This window comes from Rhinichthys klamathensis, unplaced genomic scaffold (assembly GCF_029890125.1).
Source record: "Rhinichthys klamathensis goyatoka isolate OS25496 unplaced genomic scaffold, OSU_Roscu_1.1 h1tg000440l_1, whole genome shotgun sequence".
Taxonomy (NCBI): domain Eukaryota; kingdom Metazoa; phylum Chordata; class Actinopteri; order Cypriniformes; family Leuciscidae; genus Rhinichthys; species Rhinichthys klamathensis.
The window spans coordinates 643,242-664,228 of record NW_026606936.1 but is presented as its reverse complement, the minus strand read 5'-3'; the positions used below and the strand labels follow the sequence as shown (position 1 = coordinate 664,228).

General features: G+C 37.9%; 2 protein-coding genes across 3 annotated transcripts; one reads left to right on the top strand and one right to left on the bottom strand.

Moving 5' to 3' along the window:
• Window positions 1–1,708: 1,708 nt before the first annotated feature.
• LOC130071414 (piggyBac transposable element-derived protein 4-like) lies at window positions 1,709–9,439 on the top strand. 2 transcript variants are annotated; one of them, XM_056236220.1, is made up of 4 exons: window positions 1,709–1,951; window positions 6,307–6,352; window positions 6,386–7,542; window positions 8,851–9,439. In XM_056236220.1, exons 1-4 carry the CDS (start codon window positions 1,797–1,799, stop codon window positions 9,323–9,325), a joined length of 1,833 nt encoding a protein of 610 aa, XP_056092195.1. In that variant the 5' UTR covers window positions 1,709–1,796; the 3' UTR covers window positions 9,326–9,439. The 2 variants fall into 2 exon arrangements, with proteins under 2 accessions (XP_056092195.1, XP_056092194.1); XM_056236219.1 differs by having other exon boundaries at window positions 6,307–7,542.
• Window positions 9,440–12,751: 3,312 nt separating this feature from the next.
• On the bottom strand, window positions 12,752–18,661 carry LOC130071392 (uncharacterized). The gene is made up of 5 exons (XM_056236183.1): window positions 18,556–18,661; window positions 18,079–18,456; window positions 15,462–15,611; window positions 13,149–13,186; window positions 12,752–13,025 (listed from the first exon to the last, which is right to left on the bottom strand). Exons 1-5 carry the CDS (start codon window positions 18,590–18,592, stop codon window positions 12,912–12,914), a joined length of 717 nt encoding a protein of 238 aa, XP_056092158.1. The 5' UTR covers window positions 18,593–18,661; the 3' UTR covers window positions 12,752–12,911.
• Window positions 18,662–20,987: the final 2,326 nt, after the last annotated feature.

Below are 20,987 nucleotides of genomic sequence, written 5' to 3'. Positions count from 1 at the left end.
TTCATGTATAATATTATTAACTGGCTGAAAAACAACTGCAGAACCGCATGTCCAGCAGTTTTATTAGAAACTGCAGCCACAGGGCGGAAGTGAGGGGTGAAGTTGCGATACATGGTTCCCTATTTCCACATGGATTTGGATCGTATCAATATTTAACAACAATACTTTATTAAAAGTCACGTTTCTGGTCATACTTGCATAAGATATCATGATGTAAAATAAGCATCTGGCCTATTAATCATTGTTAATGTTAAAGGATACAAAAACAATAGTTTTATTGTTAATTCAATGATATATGCTACAACAAGACAGACTTTTATTTTAAAACTATTAATGAATGTGTAACCGGTTGTAAAGTGTTTCCCATTTGATTATATGTGATCGTATTTCCTTCATGATGCTCATGTTGTTACAAATAATACTACTTGAAGACACAGCATGTGACGTAGGCCTATTTAATGCCAAATATATTGTAATCATGAAATTCAATATAAAATTTAGCCAAATATTCAGCAGCAAACACCCGCAAGGATTGATCTTCAGTACTCTCCCGATGGATCCAAAGAAAAGTACTGAGAATGGTGAGACTTGAGTAAAACATGCATTTCTTTGCATGAAACCAATAGGGCATTTATAAAAAAATATATAGCTTAATTAATAAGAATAATGTATTTACTTTTGACATGCAAAAAAAAACTTGAGCGCTCATTTATATTCTTTAAGAAGTACGTACAACACCCAAATCAAACTTGAAATGGACTGAAAACATGACTGTAGGGACTTTTTAGTGAGCAATCAGCTTGGTGAAATTAAAGGTATATAGGCTACATCTTCGTCTCTGATCAGTGTTTACCGAGCTTGATAACTGATGATAATAAGTTGAGTATTAATAAGAACAGCTGAACATCAGTTCACAAGTAAAATATGTTGTTTAAATTGTGCCTTTTAGTTATTATTCTGGAATCAATGTAAACATGCTTTAAAAACTAACTTTAGTTTTATACTTGGTTTTAATTAATATCGTTTTAATTACGTAGTTATTGTAAAATACAAAACAGAATTTCTCTATTTTATGTAATGTTTATTTAACCAGGAAGATGTGACATTAAGTGTAAATGTGACATGAATTTATATATATATATATATATATATATATATACCGTATATATTGTTCTGTTGTCAAATATCTTATTAGCTTAAATGCATGTTTCACTTGTTCAAGTCTTTGGATTAAATAAAGTATATTTGACATTGAATGCCTATACTCTGTGTCTTTAAGTAGCTAGTATTTGTTACAACATGAACATGAAGGAAATAATTGCATCACATAATAGGCATAAATGCAGTCAAATGGGAAACATTTTATTATACGTTTTCAAAATTTAAAATATTTGTAAAATTAAGTGAAATGAATGACCAATGTTTGAGAGGCTGCTCACTGCAGAGCAAATGGGTGGAGCTTACGTCTTGAAATGTTCCTGTCATACACAGCCTGAACCGATTCGCGGGAAATACTTCCTTTCACTCATCACGCCACTTCCTGGACTCTCGCGCGGAGAACAAATGAGCCTTTTACTGTCTATGAAATGAGCACCGTTGTTGCTGATATCCCTCTTACCCTAGCACGTGAGTTATGTCAGTTTTATGGCATATATTCGAAACGGTTCGAAACAATGCCAACTATGCGGTGCATAGACAATAATGTCTTGTGGTTTGTTTGTTTACCTTACACATACACTAGCCACTGATTATTCAGCAGCAAACATCCGCAAGGATTGATCTTCAGTACTCTCCCGATGGATCCAAAGAAAAGTACTGAGAATGGTGTGGAGGACAGTACAGGAAGTAGTGATGAAGATACTGATATTTGTGACCAGGACAGTGTGGCCAGCAGTGTGGACAGCACAGCAGAGGAAATGTTTATGGATGGCCTTGACTCTGTTTTAGATCGGTGAGTTTTTCGACACATTTTCTTGATAGTTTTTTTTATGTATTTTAGCGATTACATTTATGATGTGGGGTAAATATTATGCTTGATGCAAAGAAATCTAATTTTATGGACATCCTTTACTAAAAATGTACATTGCTTTGTTATACTAGTAACAGCAACTGTAATGTATGAAACATTGCAGATCCATAGTAAATAATCCAATTTTTTTATAGTCATAAAAGCCATAGTCATAATAGTTTAAGAGCATGTTTTCAAATAAATAAATAAAAAACCCCAGAAACAACATGCCACACTGGGTCTTCTGCCACAATTCCTAATGGGATTCGTTTTTGATATGTCATCAGAGTTTACTCACCCTCGTGTCATTCCAAACCCATAAAGCTTTGTATTCTGAACACTCATTCATATATTTTTATTACCTGAGAACTTTCTGTCCCTCCATTTAAAGTCCAGGTAACCAAAAAAAAAAAAAAGAAGTCATGAAGGCATTATTTTTGAACAAATCCATATGAAGCAAGCGGTTCAATCCTAGTCTTGTGAAGAGGTACAATCCCTTTACTCTACAGAGTAAGACATAGTTATAAATTTGACTGATTTCCATTACACGAGAGTAGATGTTAAAACTTCATGCTGATTTGTACTCTGCTTTCGCCAAGATAAGCAACACTAAGACGTAGCTTTACAGTAAACTATGCTTCATCCATTTACGCTTCTTTCCATATGGTGGTGTGACTCCCCTTCTGTCCGGCGTTAACGGCTGCAGTGTACTTGGCGCGTTAGCACACACGGCGGCTGCAACCAACTACAGTGTGGTCTCCCTAGTGGACCAGCACGACAACCGTCTGGATTGAGCCAAGTAGGGGACATCTCTAGGGTCTTCAAGTGGGCACCTTCCGTCCTCAGTGTTTCGTCGACTAGCCCACGACACCTCAAGAGGGTCACCCCACGTCACCCCAGTCACCCCCCTCCGTTCCCCACTCAACTCAGCCCAGCTTACTGACCTCTACATCCCTCCTGCTGCTGAGACCTAACCACAATCTCACAATCTCTCCCCAACCCAACCATACGCATAGGGATGGGACGATTACCGGTTTCACGATAAACCACGATAAAATATTCTGACGGTTAGTATTATCGTTTAAAAATTAATCATCATTAAAACCGTGTTTGATTATCGCGATTTTAATAACTCACTGTAAATCCTGTCAAGCCAGCAACAGTCTGACGCAGGTGCAGCGCGGAATGTTTTTTTTTTTTATTCGAGAAGGAATGGCGGAAGGCAGTGAGATTTTTCGTGTTCGGGAGATTTTTCAGCCTTTTAAGAGGACGAAATCTGAGGTGTGGTCATATTTTGGCTTTTACAAAAGTCCTGAGGGAAACTTGATCGAGGATGGTCACCCTGCTGCTGAACAAAAAGTCGCTGCAATAGAAACACTTCAAATCTGCCGAGTCGTCTTGTGTGACCATCACCCAGTGTTGTATAGCGAACGCAAGGCAAGTTAACTTTGACCTCAATACCAAAACTACGTCTGGGAAATAATTGGGCACACAATGTTGTTTTGAGTTGAAATATTTTGTCACCCACTTGAAATAAACGTGCAGCTTACGCGAAGAAAAGTTTGCGGCTTTGAGCCAAAGACGAACGAACAACTTCAAACAAGACTATTATTATGAGTGACATTTTAAGGGATAGTAATGTATAGTTTCATTGTACACTTGTTACACCGATTTTATTTTTACCACATAATTACGGGGACATATTGAATTGAGATTAATGTTTTAAATCTTACCCGTTTATAAATCCATTTTGTACAGCGTACAAAACAATCGTCCAGACAAGATGATCACAACAATATTATCAAACTCTGTAAACAATAAGTCAACTCCGATAAAACGGGAGACGCAAGACGGCAAGTTGTATTTGAATGAAACGAGCGCCCGTCCGTTGTGATACATGGATGTGCGCTGTGTAATAATGCGTTGCTATTGACGACGGGCATTATAAAGAAGGAAATGCCACAAAATAGAATCTTGCTTAAAAAACTGCATAGAGCTGCTTGTTTTATTTGTTGTTTGTTGATTTTCAAATATAAAACTTGTTGAAATGTTTTCAGTGTGAGCATCAGTTCTTTTTGAACACTTTCATCTAATTTTAACAAAACCGTGATAATATTGATAATCACGATAATTTTGGACACTATAATCGTGATATGAAATTTTCATACCGTCCCATCCCTACGCGCCAACCCGTTTGACTAAGGCTGTCGAGCCCCACTGGTGCGTTAATGCAGTTTCAGTGGCAACGGTTCCGTATGGCATACCACCTACCGCAAAAACACAATATCTGCCCAACCACCCGTCATTCACACAATATACACAGGAACGTAGTGACTGTAAATACTACAACCTATACAAATAAACCAACAGACTCTTCAAGTTTTCAAGAATTCTACGAAACCGTAGCGTGGCGGCCTGTACAGAGCCAGCTAGAATCTTTCCGTCTCAACCACAGCCAGTTGCTGCTCCTTTCTGCTGCTTCAGATAAGTTGTTTACTGTGCGACGCAACTCTTGGCCACTGAATCCGACGTCTCTGAGGAACCGGGTTGTAGAGTGTGCCACAAAACCTCGACAACCCACTTCCACTGGATAAACCTGGACTCTCCATCCTCGCTGTTCTGCTTCAGTGGCCAGATGAGCATACCGCAGTTTCTTCCTCTCATATGCCTCATCTACCGCATCCTCCCATGGCACTGTTTACTCTATCAGTTGAGCAATGCGTGCTGATCCAGACCACAAAACAATATCTGGTCGTAGGTTAGTGGTGGCAATCTCAGGTGGAAAAATAAGCCGTTGATCAAAATCAGCCAGCATCTTCCAGTCCCCAGCAGCTTCCAGTTGTCCTGGGCGAGAATTGGTGTTAACACCTTTTCTTGGTGGTTGCTCGCCTGGGCGGAGGAATATATAATAAATAAAATAAAAAGTTGGTTTATTACATATAAACTTAAAGGCCTATTAACAGATTACTATTAAATGTGATTAAAATGTTAATTTGACTAAACGGCTGTTAAAGGGATAGTTCACTTTGGAATTAATTTTTGGCATGTTTTAGCTTACCTCAAGGGCATCCAAGATGTAGGTGTCTTTGTTTCCGCAGTTTCAATTTTGATATTTTTAGGTCAAACCGTTCTAGTCTGTTAGTCATATAATGCAGGTCTATGGTAACTTTCTCAAAGAGCATGCACAGAGAAGTCCAAATTAAACATGATTTAATGACTCGTAAATGTAAGTACACATTGATGGCCTAAGACACGAAACGAGCGGTTTGTGTGAGAAAACAAACAGTATTTATATAGTTTTTACCTCTTGTAAACACAGCCACGTCCAAGTGATCTGATGGCGCGTGTACGTCCCTCATACAATTGTTTTATTTTAATTTTAATTTTAAATTGTTTTCTTTTACGACGGTTTAAACATCCCGGATAAGCGCAAATTAGTACCATTTTAATTAGCCGTCTTACCTACAATCTCTGTTCTGTGTAAACAATGAGTGACGTACACGCACGAGAGATCACTTCCGGCGCCATCAGATCACTTGGACGTGGCTGTGTTTACAAGAGGTAAAAACGATATAAATACTGTTCGTTTTCTCACACAAACCGCTCGTTTCGTGTCAGGCCATTAATGTGTACTTACATTTACGAGTCATTAAATCATGTTTAATTTGGACTTCTCTGTGCATGCTCTTTGAGGAAGTTACCATAGACCTGCATTATATGACTGACAGACAAGAACGGTTTGACCTAAAAATATCACAATTGAAATTACTGCGGAAACAAAGACACTTACATCTTGGATGCCCTTGAGGTAAGCTAAAACATACCAAAAATTAATTTCAAAGTGAACTATCCCTTTAATGTGTTCTTATCACTTTTCCATTGCACTGTAAAGAAAGTTAACCAACCAATAAGATTTTAGTCACATGCCTAGAGGCACTGGGGGGGTCACATAAAACTAACGACTCGGTGGCGCTCACAACTGTTTTGCTAAGCGACAATGAATAGCAAAGAAAAAATCCAGAACAAACTCTTGTCCTTGTTTGAAGCCAATAAAAAAACCTGAACGGCTGTTTGAAGTGAATGGGGTGGGGTAACGGCTGTGTATCTGCTTTTCTATAAGCGGCACCTGCTGTCAGAGAGTGAATTGGCATGTTCATTCAGCCTCTCTTCCATTTTTTATGCATTGGTCTAAGCAGATAAATCAAATTAAAAAATGTGTTGGTGTTCAACAGAATTCAACAGAGTTGTAAAGTACATTACTAATCCTGTTTTGTTTTTCTTCTTGTATCATGCAATAGGCCTTCATGTGACATTTACACACCAGAGGAGGACTGTGATTCAGAGGACAACCCACAGCAGAGAAAGAGATCCCATCTGTCCTTCACATCTTCCACTGCTGATAGGGATGGCAGAGAGAGTGAAAATGATGGTTTCTCTGTATCAATAGAAAGGTGGCACAGCTCAGATGAAGCAGATGTTGAACCGCTTCAGCTGGATTTCACTCCTGTCCAAGAACCTGGGCCAAAGTTTTTACCAAATAGGCTTAAAAGTCCTCTGCAGTTTTTGCAACTGTTGTTTCCAAAGACAATGATGCGATCTATTGTAGCGCACACAAATGACTATGGGACCAAGTGCAAAGATGTGGGTGATCATTGGCTCTACATTTCTCTGAAAGACTTGAAGTCGTACATAGCACTGGTCATTTACACATGTCTCGTGAAGTGCTCTTTGCTGACAGAATATTGGAGGGAATCACATTACTTCAGTCCATCCTTTCCTGCACAAGTCATGTCTTATCAAAAATTTGTGACAATCGCCAATGCTCTTCATTTCAGTAATACCAAGGAGGATGAGAAAAATGACTCGAAGAAGGGAACAGCAGCCTATGAACGGTTGGGTAAAATTCTACCTCTATATCAAGTCATTAGGGAGGCTTGCAAGACTTACTTTCATCCCTTTCAGAACATCACCATTGATGAAAGAATAGTAGCAGCACAGCCTAGAACTGGACTCAAACGACGCATCGAAAACCAATCTACAGATAGAGGATACAAACTCTTTGCACTGACAGACTGCACCTCTGGCTATACGTGGGACTTCTTTATTTACGAGGGGAAGTCATGTTCTTCACAGAGCGAGGGCTTGAGTTATGAGTCCGTTATTGCATTGGTGGATGAAAATATGTTGGGTTCTGGGTACAAACTGTTCGTAGACAAATTTTACACCAGCCCCACACTCTTCAGGAACCTTCTAGGTAAAAAGGTCTGGGCTTGCGGCCCTGTTTTGCCGACCAGGAAAGGTTTCCCAAAAAATTCGGTGAACAGACTGAGACGGAACGCTCCGCGCGGCACCATGCGTTGGATTAGGGATGACGAACTGCTGTTTGTTGAGTGGAAAGACTTAAAGGAAGTGCAGATGTGCTCCACCTTCCATAAAGCCTATGAAGGTGATACTGTGCAGAGGAAGGTGAAGGGTGACACTCAACCGACCCATGTGCAGGTCCCCATTCCAGCTGCGGTGTTGGACTACAACAGGTTAGTAGAATTTCTGTGATGTTCCTTTGCCTATTTCTTGAAGTCGGTTTCAGAGGCTACCCAGGTAAGTTTAGTTTAAAGGTGAACTAAGTAACTTATTTACCTTAACCGAACAGCTTTGGAGTCATTGTAATGTTTGTATTACTGATTTTGTGTTGAATGGTGGTCGTCTCGCACCCCCCTGGTGCCTGTGAGCCGCAAAACCACCCTTGCAACTTTGGGCCGCCGGCTTCAGTGTTAGGAAGTATCGTGTGATATCAGGTCTCGCGAGGTAACGAATTGCTTTACCTTATTTCCACTCGTTACAGCGTCCATCTTACTGAACAGGTACCGGTGTACAGGGGGAGGGGATCCGGCCGTGAGTGCGAGCCATCTCTGCGTGAGTGCTATTTACGACAGTGCAAGTACTCCACAGCGACTCTAGGGGTCGCTGTTTGACAAAAATTCCTACTTAGTGCTGCTTTAAGCAAACTCTACACAGCTAAACTGCTCCAGATCAGGTTTTATTCTGGGTTGGAGATCACAAATTAACCTGGGCAAATCAGCTGTGAGCGAAGTGACACATCTGATGCAATAAAGCCCCTCCCCCTGGATCTCTTGCTGCAAATGAAAGCAGTTCAGAATGAAAGAAATTTAGACGAAATGTCCTTATTTATTATATTTATTTTATATATTATATCTTTAATGCATAACCACAGATAGGCAACTATATTTTGACAATTAATATCCAACTTTTAATTTCAATTAAAATAAATACATACAAATACAATCTTAAAGCTTTTAAAAATCGCTGAATGTATTTTTTTTCCCCTTTTAAGCTCTTTGTAAATCAAAATAAATTAAATGTACTCAGTTGATTCACTTGCAATAGTAAAGTATTATTAATTAATATATTCTTTCAGGTACCTTCTCAAGCTTTTTTATGTTTTGTAAATGCGTTTAAATTCATGATATTTTTCATACTGATGTCTTAATCTTCTGTAGAAAAGTGAATTGTGCCGACTCTCTCATAAGACATCAAACTGATGCTCTCAGTGTTTAGTGTGATTGGTGAGGTGAAGATGACACACTTTCAAGAGCTTCAGAGTTAATTGTAATCTTTAGATCAAACACAGAATGTTTATAGTGAGAGTTGTGAACCTAAACCGGCTTGGATTTGTTTGGTTTTGTCTACTTTAACCTACTCTGAGTTTGCTCCAATAGCTTTGTGTAAAAGGCCATTTGTGTCATTATATTGTTCATATGCATTTATTCACAGGAATGGTTATCTTTTGAGTTTAAAAATAGTAGCTTTTTCTCTCCACCCAGGAACGTGAGGACAGTGGATCCATCCAGTTCCGTTACTGGGCATTACAGAGTGCTACATAAACCAAAAAAGTGGTATCAGTGTGTTTTTTATCACCTTTTGGACATCGCCGTGGAGAATGCATTCATTTTGTATGAACTGGTGGCAAAGAGAAAAAAACAAAAAGCACTGACGCGAAAGGCATTCCTAGAGAAGCTTGTTTTAGAGCTAACTGAAATGGATGATGAGGACAGGTCTGGCTCTGCACCAGCTCCTTCCTCGTCTTCTCCTCCCGCGACTTCCTCAGCTTCTCCTGAATCATCAGTTACTGAAGGATCCCACAATCCCAAGTACTTCATGTCGGACAGTACCGCTGGTAGACGTAAGTGCAGGCTCTGCCACCAGAAAACTCCAATCATGTGTGCGACTTGCGAAGTGCCACTGTGCTTTCAACCCAAGCGTGACTGTTTTAATTACTGGCATGAACGAGGTGTTTGATTCATGACTGTGTTCAAGGTATGTAAATGAAAGTTTCTCCTACTTTTTCAGGGTGCTCACTTGAATAATTAAATAAAATTCCTTTGTTCTAAAATTGAAGTAAATATGGGTTGTATTTTTTTTTTATCTACTTTTACAGTCAGTACTGCAAACTCGTCTACCTTTGCTACATAGTAAGTGGAACCGTCCATGGAGGACACGAATGTGTCGTGGAATGTCAGGAGGCACTACCATTCAAAAGTTTGGGGTCAGTAAGATTTTTGATGCATATGAAAGAAGTTTAAAAAAAAACAAAATATTGTGCAATATTTTTACATATTTTTTTTCTATTTTAATATATTTAAAATTTTAATTTTACAATTTTAAAGCTACATTTTCAGCAGCCATTACTCCAGTCTTCAGTGTCACATGACCCTTCAGAAATCACTCTAATATGCTAATTTGGTGCTCAAAAAACATTTAGTGTTGATAATGGTTGTGCTGCGTAATTCTTTCTTCGTTCTTTTGAAAAATGAAAAAGAGCAGCATTTACTTGTCTTGTAGCTTTTGTAACGGTGGATCAATTTTAATGGGTCCTTGCTGAATAAAAGTATTTATTTATTTTATGCTAAATATAATGTTGTAGCCTATGCATTAATACTGTGTGACTCTCATTTCATTTATTTCTTTTTATTATCATTATTGTCGGCAGTGTGAATCTCAATAATACATTGAGAGAGAATAATCAAAATTAAACAAGTACAGATTATTTGTCCCACCAGTTTTCACATTTGTTAAATTACATATTTGTATGACCCCTGTGGGATTACAAATTTAAAGGGGTGGTTTATAATGATTTCACTTTTCTAACTTTAGTTGGTGTGTAATGTTGCTGTTTGAGCATAAACAACATCTGCAAAGTTACAGCGTTTAAAGCAAAGGAAGATATTTGCTTTTAAAGAAATCGCTTTTTAAGGACTACAACAAACGGCTGGTAGGGACTACACGACATTCCTCCCGGGTTAGTGACATCACCAACCCTAAAATTTACATAAACCCCGCCCTCGGGAACACGCAGTCCATGTTGAGAAGAAGAGTTGTAGTAGTAAAGCACATTTGGGACTGTGCTCAAGCTGTCGCATCCGTCTTTTCACATGCAATAGTACGTAACACAAATGCAATAGCATGTCACTCTGTAGGCATCTTACAACAGTTCCCACACCAGCGATTTTATAGATTATCATGACAGAATATGCTAATCAAAGACTTGAAGATAGTTAACTCCACATCAGCAACATAAATTCATCAACTAGCCATTCAGAAACGTCCTGCTGCATTCTACATGTCACTTCTTCTTGAGTCTCTCCATCATTGTCCGACAGTTTAAACAAAAGGCAGAACAGTTTCTGACATTTTAGTTCTTGTCTGCGTGAGTTCTTTTTTCTTTTTTTAATGACCACAGACAGTCAGGTCCTTGGTTTAACCTCTCATCCGAAGGCCGGTACTTTTTACAGTATAGCGTCCCCGTCACTTTACTGGGGCATTAGGACCCACACAGACATGAGCACCTCTTCCAGCAGCAATAGTTTTCCCAGGAGGTATCCCATCCAGGTACTGACCAGGCTCAACCCTGCTTAGCTTCAGTGGGCAACCAGTCTTGGGCTACAGGGTGATATGACTGAGCATGAAAAATATTTTAATAATATCATTGCCATCAAAATTAAGAATGACAACATGCAGCTCTATGTGTTTCTGTGTGAGAGAGGAGACAGTATGTGCTTGATCTTTTTCCTTTGCACATATTTTCCTTTTCACTAACCAGCGTGACTTTTATTTAGTTTGAAGATCAAATTGTTTGTTATGGAACTATTTTTGTCCATTGATAAAACAACAGTAGACAGTGCATCAAAACAATATGAATATTTATTTTAACAATAATCATGATTACAGAATTGTTTAATGTAAAAAAATAAGTACATTCTGATCATTGCTTTACCCTCCCTAAAGTAAAATAACACTAGTTCATTCAGTCTAACAAGACAGTGATTCTTAACCCTAATGTGCACACAAGATGATGGCTACATTTACACAGTCAGGATTGGCTCTCAGATTGAACTGTGTATATTAGGGGTGGAACGGTACACAGAAGTCACGGTTCGGTTCATACCTCGGTTCAGACATCACGGTTCGGTACGATTTCGGTACAATGGAGGGAAAAGCAAAACAAAAATGCAGAAGGCATTGTATTTTTTAAATAAGTTTTATTAATAAAGGCATAGAACCAGTTTATTTGTAGCGCACTGACAATAGTTTTATATAATTAGTTTATTAATTAAATTAATAAAAAGACAAAAAGACCTTGCGATACGTTTGGTAATTGTACCTGAATTAATTTTAAATTATTTTGCTATATTTCAGATCAATAAATTTGTTTTCCTTAATTTTAATTAACATTATTAATTAACAATGTAACATTCTCATTTGAATTAGAAATAATTGATTTCTGTATAAAATAATACTACCATTACACATTCGATTTTCTTTTTTTAATCAATGTAGAATGTGTAAGATTAGTGCTCCGAGGACAAGAAATGAAAACCAATGCAATATGACGAATGTCCAAAAGATGGGACCCACAGACTGTTTTGAAATGGAGTTGGATAAATATGTTTTGCTTTTAAAACAGTGTGTGTGATTTTGGTTGGGTGACAGTTGTAGGTTACAGTTTGACAAGACTTTAGAGTGTGACAAAAGCACAATGTTGTGTTTTATTGCGAGTGTAGACAAATATAAGTAAACACTTTGCAGGTTTAATGATCTGTATGAACAAAATGACGGAGTATGTTTTTTATGTTTCCACTGTTCGATCGCGCGCCTCTCTCTCTCTCTCTCTCTCTCTCTCTCTCTCTCTCTCTCTCTCTCTCTCTCTCTCTCTCTCTCTCTCTCTCTCTCTCTCTCTCTCTCTCTCTCTCTCTCTCTCTCTCTCTCTCTCTCTCTCTCTCTCTCTCTCTCTCTCACACACACAGTTCGATCGCGCCCGCGCGCCTCTCTCTCTCTCTCTCTCTCTCTCTCTCGCACGCACACACACACACACACACACTCCAGCATTGCAATCTTGACATCACAGCCTGTCCATTATGCGGTCACGGTCACACCAAACGCGAATAGAGCGTCAAATTCGCGTCTAGTTCGACGCTAGTCCAAAGCGAATAGGACGAGCGTATAAAGCCAACGTTTGAAGTGAACGCGCGTTCAGAGCTAAGCAGCTAAGCCGATGGTACAGATTATGTGTCCCTAAAGAACCCGCGTATCTAACAGTAGTTCCGCATTACAGTTTTATTTATTTTTATACCGTGTATTCTCCGTGTAAATTCGTGCACCGAACCGTGACGCCCGTACCGTTTCGGTTCGATACGAATACATGTACCGTTCCACCCTTAGTGTATATATACAACAGCAGACAGAAGCGCGTCAAATAATAACAACAACAACAGGTAACCAAAGTCAAACCCTTTCAATTTACAATAGCCCTGAGTAATGCCTGTTATATGATAGTAAATAGCAAGACTTTGTATTGCATCTTTGAGGATTACAACAGAATCCTCTTTTATGTTCTTTTGGTTCTGACTTCGGTGTAAGTAGTAAAGTCTGAACTCTGCAATCTCTTTTTCTTCAGCATGGACAGCGTGTTCAATGATGCGTAACAAACTTCATCTTCTCGCTGGAAAATATCAACAACATTAATATACAAAATACAAATTGTAGATGAAGACTATTTAATTTGTTCTGATGTGATAAATGTTTGAGATATGGGTTGTCAGGATGTGCACAAGTATTGCAGTACCTCAAAAAAGCTATTCTCAGTCTGTGTTGCTGCAGAAACTACAAAATATTAAAATAAGAGAACTTGATTCAGAAAATATAATCAGCATGACATTTAAAATACATATAATTGTTCACAAAACTCAACTGGAGAGCCAAAGGCATTTTATGCATGGTTGCATAACTAATTGTAATATTATACATGGTTCATTTTGTAACACTGATGATTCAAAGCAAATCTTGTGACATCAGAAAAATCAAACATACACTCACCTAAAGGATTATTAGGAACACCATACTAATACTGTGTTTGACCCCCTTTCGCCTTCAGAACTGCCTTAATTCTACGTGGCATTGATTCAACAAGGTGCTGAAAGCATTCTTTAGAAATGTTGGCCCATATTGATAGAATAGCATCTTGCAGTTGATGGAGATTTGTGGGATGCACATCCAGGGCACGAAGCTCCCGTTCCACCACATCCCAAATGCTCTATTGGGTTGAGATCTGGTGACTGTGGGGGCCATTTTAGTACAGTGAACTCATTGTCATGTTCAAGAAACCAAATTGAAATGATTCGAGCTTTGTGACATGGTGCATTATCCTGCTGGAGCCATCAGAGGATGGGTACATGGTGGCCATAAAGGGATGGACATGGTCAGAAACAATGCTCAGGTAGGCCGTGGCATTTAAACGATGCCCAATTGGCACTAAGGGGCCTAAAGTGTGCCAAGAAAACATCCCCCACACCATTACACCACCACCACCAGCCTGCACAGTGGTAACAAGGCATGATGGATCCATGTTCTCATTCTGTTTACGCCAAATTCTGACTCTACCATCTGAATGTCTCAACAGAAATCGAGACTCATCAGACCAGGCAACATTTTTCCAGTCTTCAACTGTCCAATTTTGGTGAGCTCTTGCAAATTGTAGCCTCTTTTTCCTATTTGTAGTGGAGATGAGTGGTACCCGGTGGGGTCTTCTGCTGTTGTAGCCCATCCGCCTCAAGGTTGTGCGTGTTGTGGCTTCACAAATGCTTTGCTGCATACCTCGGTTGTAACGAGTGGTTATTTCAGTCAAAGTTGCTCTTCTATCAGCTTGAATCAGTCGGCCCATTCTCCTCTGACCTCTAGCATCAACAAGGCATTTTCGCCCACAGGACTGCCGCATACTGGATGTTTTTCCCTTTTCACACCATTCTTTGTAAACCCTAGAAATGGTTGTGCGTGAAAATCCCAGTAATTGAGCAGATTGTGAAATACTCAGACCGGCCCGTCTGGCACCAACAACCATGCCACACTAAAAATTGCTTAAAGGGTTAGTTCGCCCATTTAAGACATGAAGTTGTATGCAATCCTTACCAGCACTATAGTACATACACACTGACCCACTCTGTTGTCACCTCCCTGGTCAGAGTTCTGTCCGCTGGAAGTTTTTCAATAAAGTACTCCCGGTTTACCATTTTTACCAAGTATGTTGTTATTTTCAGCACATCACCGATCAATTGTGCCATACAGTTCGTGTCTAAGCGAAGGTGAGTTGATATATAACTGGCGACAAAATGTTGAGGTTTAACTGTCATTATAAAAGCCTTTAGAAGATAAACAGAGGTATCACATTTAAGCAGGCCATAACAGGAAACCTATTGTCACATCCTGTTACATCTAACACACTGTGTACTTTATTCACCTCTTTCTTCAAAAAAGGTCACATTTGTTTTGGCCTGTAAATGCCTCTGAATATTTTGTGTGTATTTTATAAGAATATATTTGCTTGTGACGTGTATCAACAGCTGATCGGAACGTGCGCACTGTTGACGTTGACAGCAGCGCGGATTGATAGAAATGGATCGAAAATAGTGGCGATTAAAACTGAAGTATGAATTTTGACCGGCGTGTTTTTTGTGAGGTAAATTAATCAAGCTTTGAAACGCAAATAATTTTTTCACGTAAAAACGCACAGTTTTGTGGCCCCGGAAAATAACCGGGAGTACTTTATTGAAAAACTTCCAGCGGCCAGAACTCTGACCAGGGAGGTGACAACAGAGTGGGTCAGTGTGTATGCACTATAGTGCTGGTAAGGATTGCATACAACTTCATGTCTTAAATGGGCGAACTAACCCTTTAAATCACCTTTCTTTCCCATTCTGACATTTAGTTTGGAGTTCAGGAGATTGTCTTGACCAGGACCACACCCCTAAATGCATTGAAGCAACTGCCGTGTGATTGGTTGATTAGATAATTGCATTAATGAGAAATTGAACAAGTGTTCCTTATAATCCTTTAGGTGAGTGTAGCTCTGTTGAAGGAAATGGGTTCAGGAGTGAATGATCACCTGTTGTTTTCCTCTGACAGAGGCAGTACACACTGATGGAGAAGAGAAGAACACACACAGGACACACACTGAACAGCAGCTTTGAGTAGAGGTCTGATACAGGAAATGTGGAGGTGATGTTGAACGTCTCGGTGTGAAAAGACTTTGACTCTAAATGAAATGAAAGCAAAAGTAACTGCCAAAGTCATCACCTGCGCATTTTTGAATATACATATACTTAGTTAATATTTTTATATATTTTCAAGGGTGTCCCCTGGTCTGTGTTGCCATAGATATCCATAATAAAGGCTAGATGTCTCATCCGCGCTGCTGGCCAATGGAGGTCCACGTCCACACCTGGCGGCCATCTTGTCACAGGCATCTCGCTCACTCGTAACATTGTGTTTTAATGGTACATGTACTTTTTAAATATCCATAACTTGCTCAATTTTCTACCGATTTTCAAACGGTTTGGTTTGTTAGAGATGTAGCTATGACAGTGCATACTTATGAATAATAAGTGTATAAATAAATAATCATCCAGAATTATAGCCACGTTAATAACATTTGTAAGAAACCAAACCGTTTGTAAATCCGTCAAGATTTCAACGAGATAAGAGTATTTGTGTTCGTGCTGATCACTCATCTTACATCAGGTACCACAGAGCCCGCCAGAAAGCTTGCCTGTGACAAGATGGCCGCCGGTGATGACGATGGAGACTCCGCCGTAAGACATCTAGCCTTTATTATGGATATCTATGTGTGTTGCTACCAAAAAATTTACATTCATTGATCTTGTAGTTTAGTCATGATTGCTTATTGCATCTGCAAGCAATCACACCATTACCACATGGCACAAGCTGATTGGCCTCTGCTGATCCTGCAGCCAATGAGATTGCTCGCTTAACAGTCTGGTTCTTATGAAACTCTCCGGCTAGTTGCCTAGATCTGTCTATTCATGCAGCATATCTTACGCGTTTACAGCAATGTTTTTTTATCTATTGGCAGTGGTTCTGTGAACGTTCGGTTTAGTTTGATTCTGTGAACGTTCGGTTCACAGAATCAAACTAAATCAAATTTTAGTTTAGGGTTGATGATGCAAGACGCATATCCGAAGTAGCACGCACACTCCTTGGCAGCACCAAATGAGCCAATAAGCACGTCTTTTTTTACAGTCTATGGTCCAGACGGGTTATTGTACCAAAGAACCGGTTCAAAATTAACGAATAATAAAAGAACCGACTCAAAAAGAACCAAATGAGCTGATTATAACTGTCAGAGTTTTCCAAGGATAACTGGCTCCTTCAGTTCTTTTTAAGTTGGGCAACATGACCGAAAATCTGACTTTGTAATTTAGCCTGCAGGTTTGATTTGCTAATTTATTGAACCAAAATTCATTGGTTCAATAAATAGACTGGACTGCTTATTGGCTGTGAACCGACTCGACCGGTTACCCGTTAAAAAGAATGATTCGTCCAAGAATCAAACATCATTAATTACCAGTTAATATAGTCAATTAAATATTTTTTTACTTGGATGAAACCAGTTAATTTAGATGTTGCCACATAAAGCACACACAAAAAAAAATGTTTCCTGCGATTGTTCCTATCCTGTGTAAGTACATTTGTACTGCCTCACATTAATATACTAATTAATTATACCACCGTGCATTAAAGGGATGCTTCACCCAAAAATGAAAATTCTGTCATTTACTCACCCTCAAGTTTTTCCAAACCTCTATGAATTTCTTTCTTCTGCTGCACACAAAAGAATATATTTTGAAGAATATGGTTTAACCAAAGGTCTCCATTGACTTCCATAGTATAGGGTGGAAATACTATGGAAGTCAAATGTTTGGTCATTGACATTTTTCAAAATATCTTCTTTTGTGTTCAGCAGAAAAAAGAAATTCATAGAGGTTTGGAACAACTTGAGGGTGAGTAAATGAAATTTTTATTTTTGGGTGAACTATCCCTTTAACTGTTCTGTGAAATGTGTCTTTGATTTTAAACCATATCCAGATAATCCATTCCTCTGTGTGGTGAAAAGTGAATATAATATATTTTTATTTATTAAATTAAGATAATTAATTTAGTCACAGTGTATGGTCAAAATCATTCAGGAGCAGATGGGAAACTATCATTCTTAATTCATTTAAAAAATAAAGTATATTATGTGGAACATAGCTTACACTTTGTAAAACATCAGATTACAGTTACAGAAAGTTACAAATGTTCGTTGCTGTTGAATTTTGATGTAAAATATTTAATCCACATTTTTGGTTTTCTGTGATATATTCTACATTGTTGTTTCAAATTCTGCTGATTTGTAAAATTGTATATATATATATATATATATATATATATATATATATATATATATATATATATATATATATATATATATATATATTTGCAGATGCTGCTTGATGTTTTTTATGGCATTGACATTTAGAGATTTTTAAGTGTGATTTAAGTGATTTTTCTTCTATTTTGCATGTTTTCAATTTCATGCAAAAATTTCCATTATAAATGACAATTCAGCATAACATTTTGACAGGTATAGAAAAATATGGCCTATACAGTTTCTGCAAAGTTTACCAAAATTGACAAGCATAAAAGTAGAAATATTTTCTTACCCAAGACAGACAGATGAGTTCTTCTGTTTCCATACTGGTACTGTGAGCCTATGACGCCATGTACATCATTTACTTTTCTTTCATCTATTGCACAGTAATATATTCCCTCATCAGAGACACTGACATTCTCTATATGTAGATCATAGGAGTTACTGGAGCTGTTTTGCACAAAACTGAAACGTGGAAACGTCCACAGGAACAGTTTTGAAGAGTCTATTAACAGCAATGGTTGATGCTCATGTGAGCAGTTTCTCAACCAAACAATGTGTGATCCAAGAGGAATGTCACAGTCAGAGTAGAGAGTGATGCTGGCTCCTGTTTTAACTCTCATGTCCACTTCTGTCCCAAACACACTCTGGTGTTCACAGAACAAAACACCTGCAAAAGCAAATAAACGAATAAAAGATTATCGATCAAATCAATACTACGTTATAAATAGTGCAAAATAACATTTCAAAAACACACAAATGAACTTACACGCAAATATGACGACTGTAACTCTTGCTCGCTCCATCTCAGTGACTGATAAGATAAGAGCGAGGGTCTTCAATGCGCATGTCGCCTGGCTGACTGTGATGGGAGGGATTTCCCATCTAAAAAGCTTTCATGGTGGGGGACTTTCATTGAGGGTTTTATCAAAATATTTTAATTATAGCATGCATTGTTTCTAATCTGGTTGTAAACTCAGAGAAAGTTTGATATTGTCAAATTGTCAAAGTGCACCTTAATTCTAATATAAAGTGATAATGTTTACCATTTTTACCAAGTATGTTGTTATTTTCAGCACATCACCGATCAATTGTGCCATACAGTTCGTGTCTAAGCGAAGGTGAGTTGATATATAACTGGCGACAAAATGTTGAGGTTTAACTGTCATTATAAAAGCCTTTAGAAGATAATCAGAGGTATCACATTTAAGCAGGCCATAACAGGAAACCTATTGTCACATCCTGTTACATCTAACACACTGTGTACTTTATTCACCTCTTTCTTCAAAAAAGGTCACATTTGTTTTGGCCTGTAAATGCCTCTGAATATTTTGTGTGTATTTTATAAGAATATATTTGCTTGTGACGTGTATTGCTGTTGCAAAGCCTGATAAGATGTCATTTTTCCCCCACATAAACAGCGTCTAACCACATATTTTTCCTTTCCTGTTTGTCGTCTAAACAAATAAGCGCAGTCACTGGTACAATATGATCATCTAAAGGTTATGGTTTTCCTGTTTCCACATGATTACATTTGACATGCTTACTTGAAAAAAAATATTTCTGTAGGTTAAAAATGTAACCTCAAATATGCAGTTGATTACGTGTCTAAACTAATATGAACGTCCATACGTCCATGCTATTAACACACAAAGATAGTTAAACAGACAAATTCTCAAGAAAACAGTTAACACTGGAAACATTTGTGGTTAAAAATAACATCAAAGCATGATTAACCACTTTACAAGAACCTGTGAGAAGTACTAAATCATCAAAACATACTGGAAACCCCCTTTTTGATAGTATCAAACATTTCTAAAATGAGTTAGAGAAAAGCAGAAGACTTTTGACTATAGCTGTGTCTCATTTAAAAGGCTGTGTCCCTCCGGAGGTCACGCGTGTCAGATGCATACGTCATCAAGGATGTGCTATTTTAGAGAAGTAACCATTATAAAACTGATTGTTATTCCTTGTGAAGTGCAAATTGTTGTAATTTCCTTATGACTTTGGAATGTAATGGTTACTTTACTGAAATGAAGCAGCCTTTATGCAAACGCAACCTTCGAGAGACACGGCTTACTGAGTTTAAATCACACTGAAGCTCAATGTTAGGCTACATAGAGAACTACTTAGATTAGTCAGAATCATCTGACCTATGAACAACAAACCATAGTTTGTTTTTGTATACATGACATTTAGGTAAAGGTTCATGACACTTAAAAAAACCTGCTGAAATTATGGTTTCATGACACTTAAAAAAAAAACAATGCTGCCAAAGTGGTTTCTCATTCAAAACAATACAGCAGTCATTAGACAACTAAGAAATGAATTTAAAATGTAGATGTTGTCAAAAATTTCACACTCAAATTAGACCATATTAGCATCTTTCGAAACAAAAATAGGCCTACATGTGTCTGTGAATCTTGTTTATTTTCTATTGTTTCAGATCTAATTGTTCAGTAATAGTCATTGTCTAATCTATTCACATGTATTTGCTGTATTGAATCATGCAAATGTGGGCAAATCCAGACACCGATTTAGCTTCTGAAGCATTTATTGTGGCAGTCGGGTAATTTATGACTGTTTATAAATATCTGTACACTCCTGAAATGTACATTTTCAGCAAGGTTAAGCATTTTGATTTACATTCATTTTAAATGTGGTTTATACTTTATATTTGCACAACAACATATAGAATGAAAAAGGGCAGGATCACACAAATATTTGAAATATTTTAGTCAAATCTATGGTTCCGCCACAGAATAAACATTTTAAAAGATAATTGCGACTTTTTATCTCACAACTGTGTTTACATCTCGAAATTCTGACTTTATTTCTCAGAATTGTGAGATACTGTATAAACTTGCAAATGTGTGTTATAAAGTCAGAATTGCGAGATATAAACTCACAATTGTGAGAAAAATAACTCGCAATTGCCACTTTATATCACGCAATTCTCACAATTATGCAAGATGTAAACTCAAAATTGTGAGGGAAAAGAAAGTCAGAATTGTGATAAGAAGTCACAATTACCGTTTTTATTTTTTATTCTGTGGCGGAAACAAGCTTCCATTAAAATGAGACCGACACTTGAGAAAAATTTAAATACTTGCATCACAAAATCTGTGTACGGCCAAAAGTGTCAGTAAAGTCTGGAAAAGAACTGTCAGTGTTTGATGACAAATATAAATACAAATATCC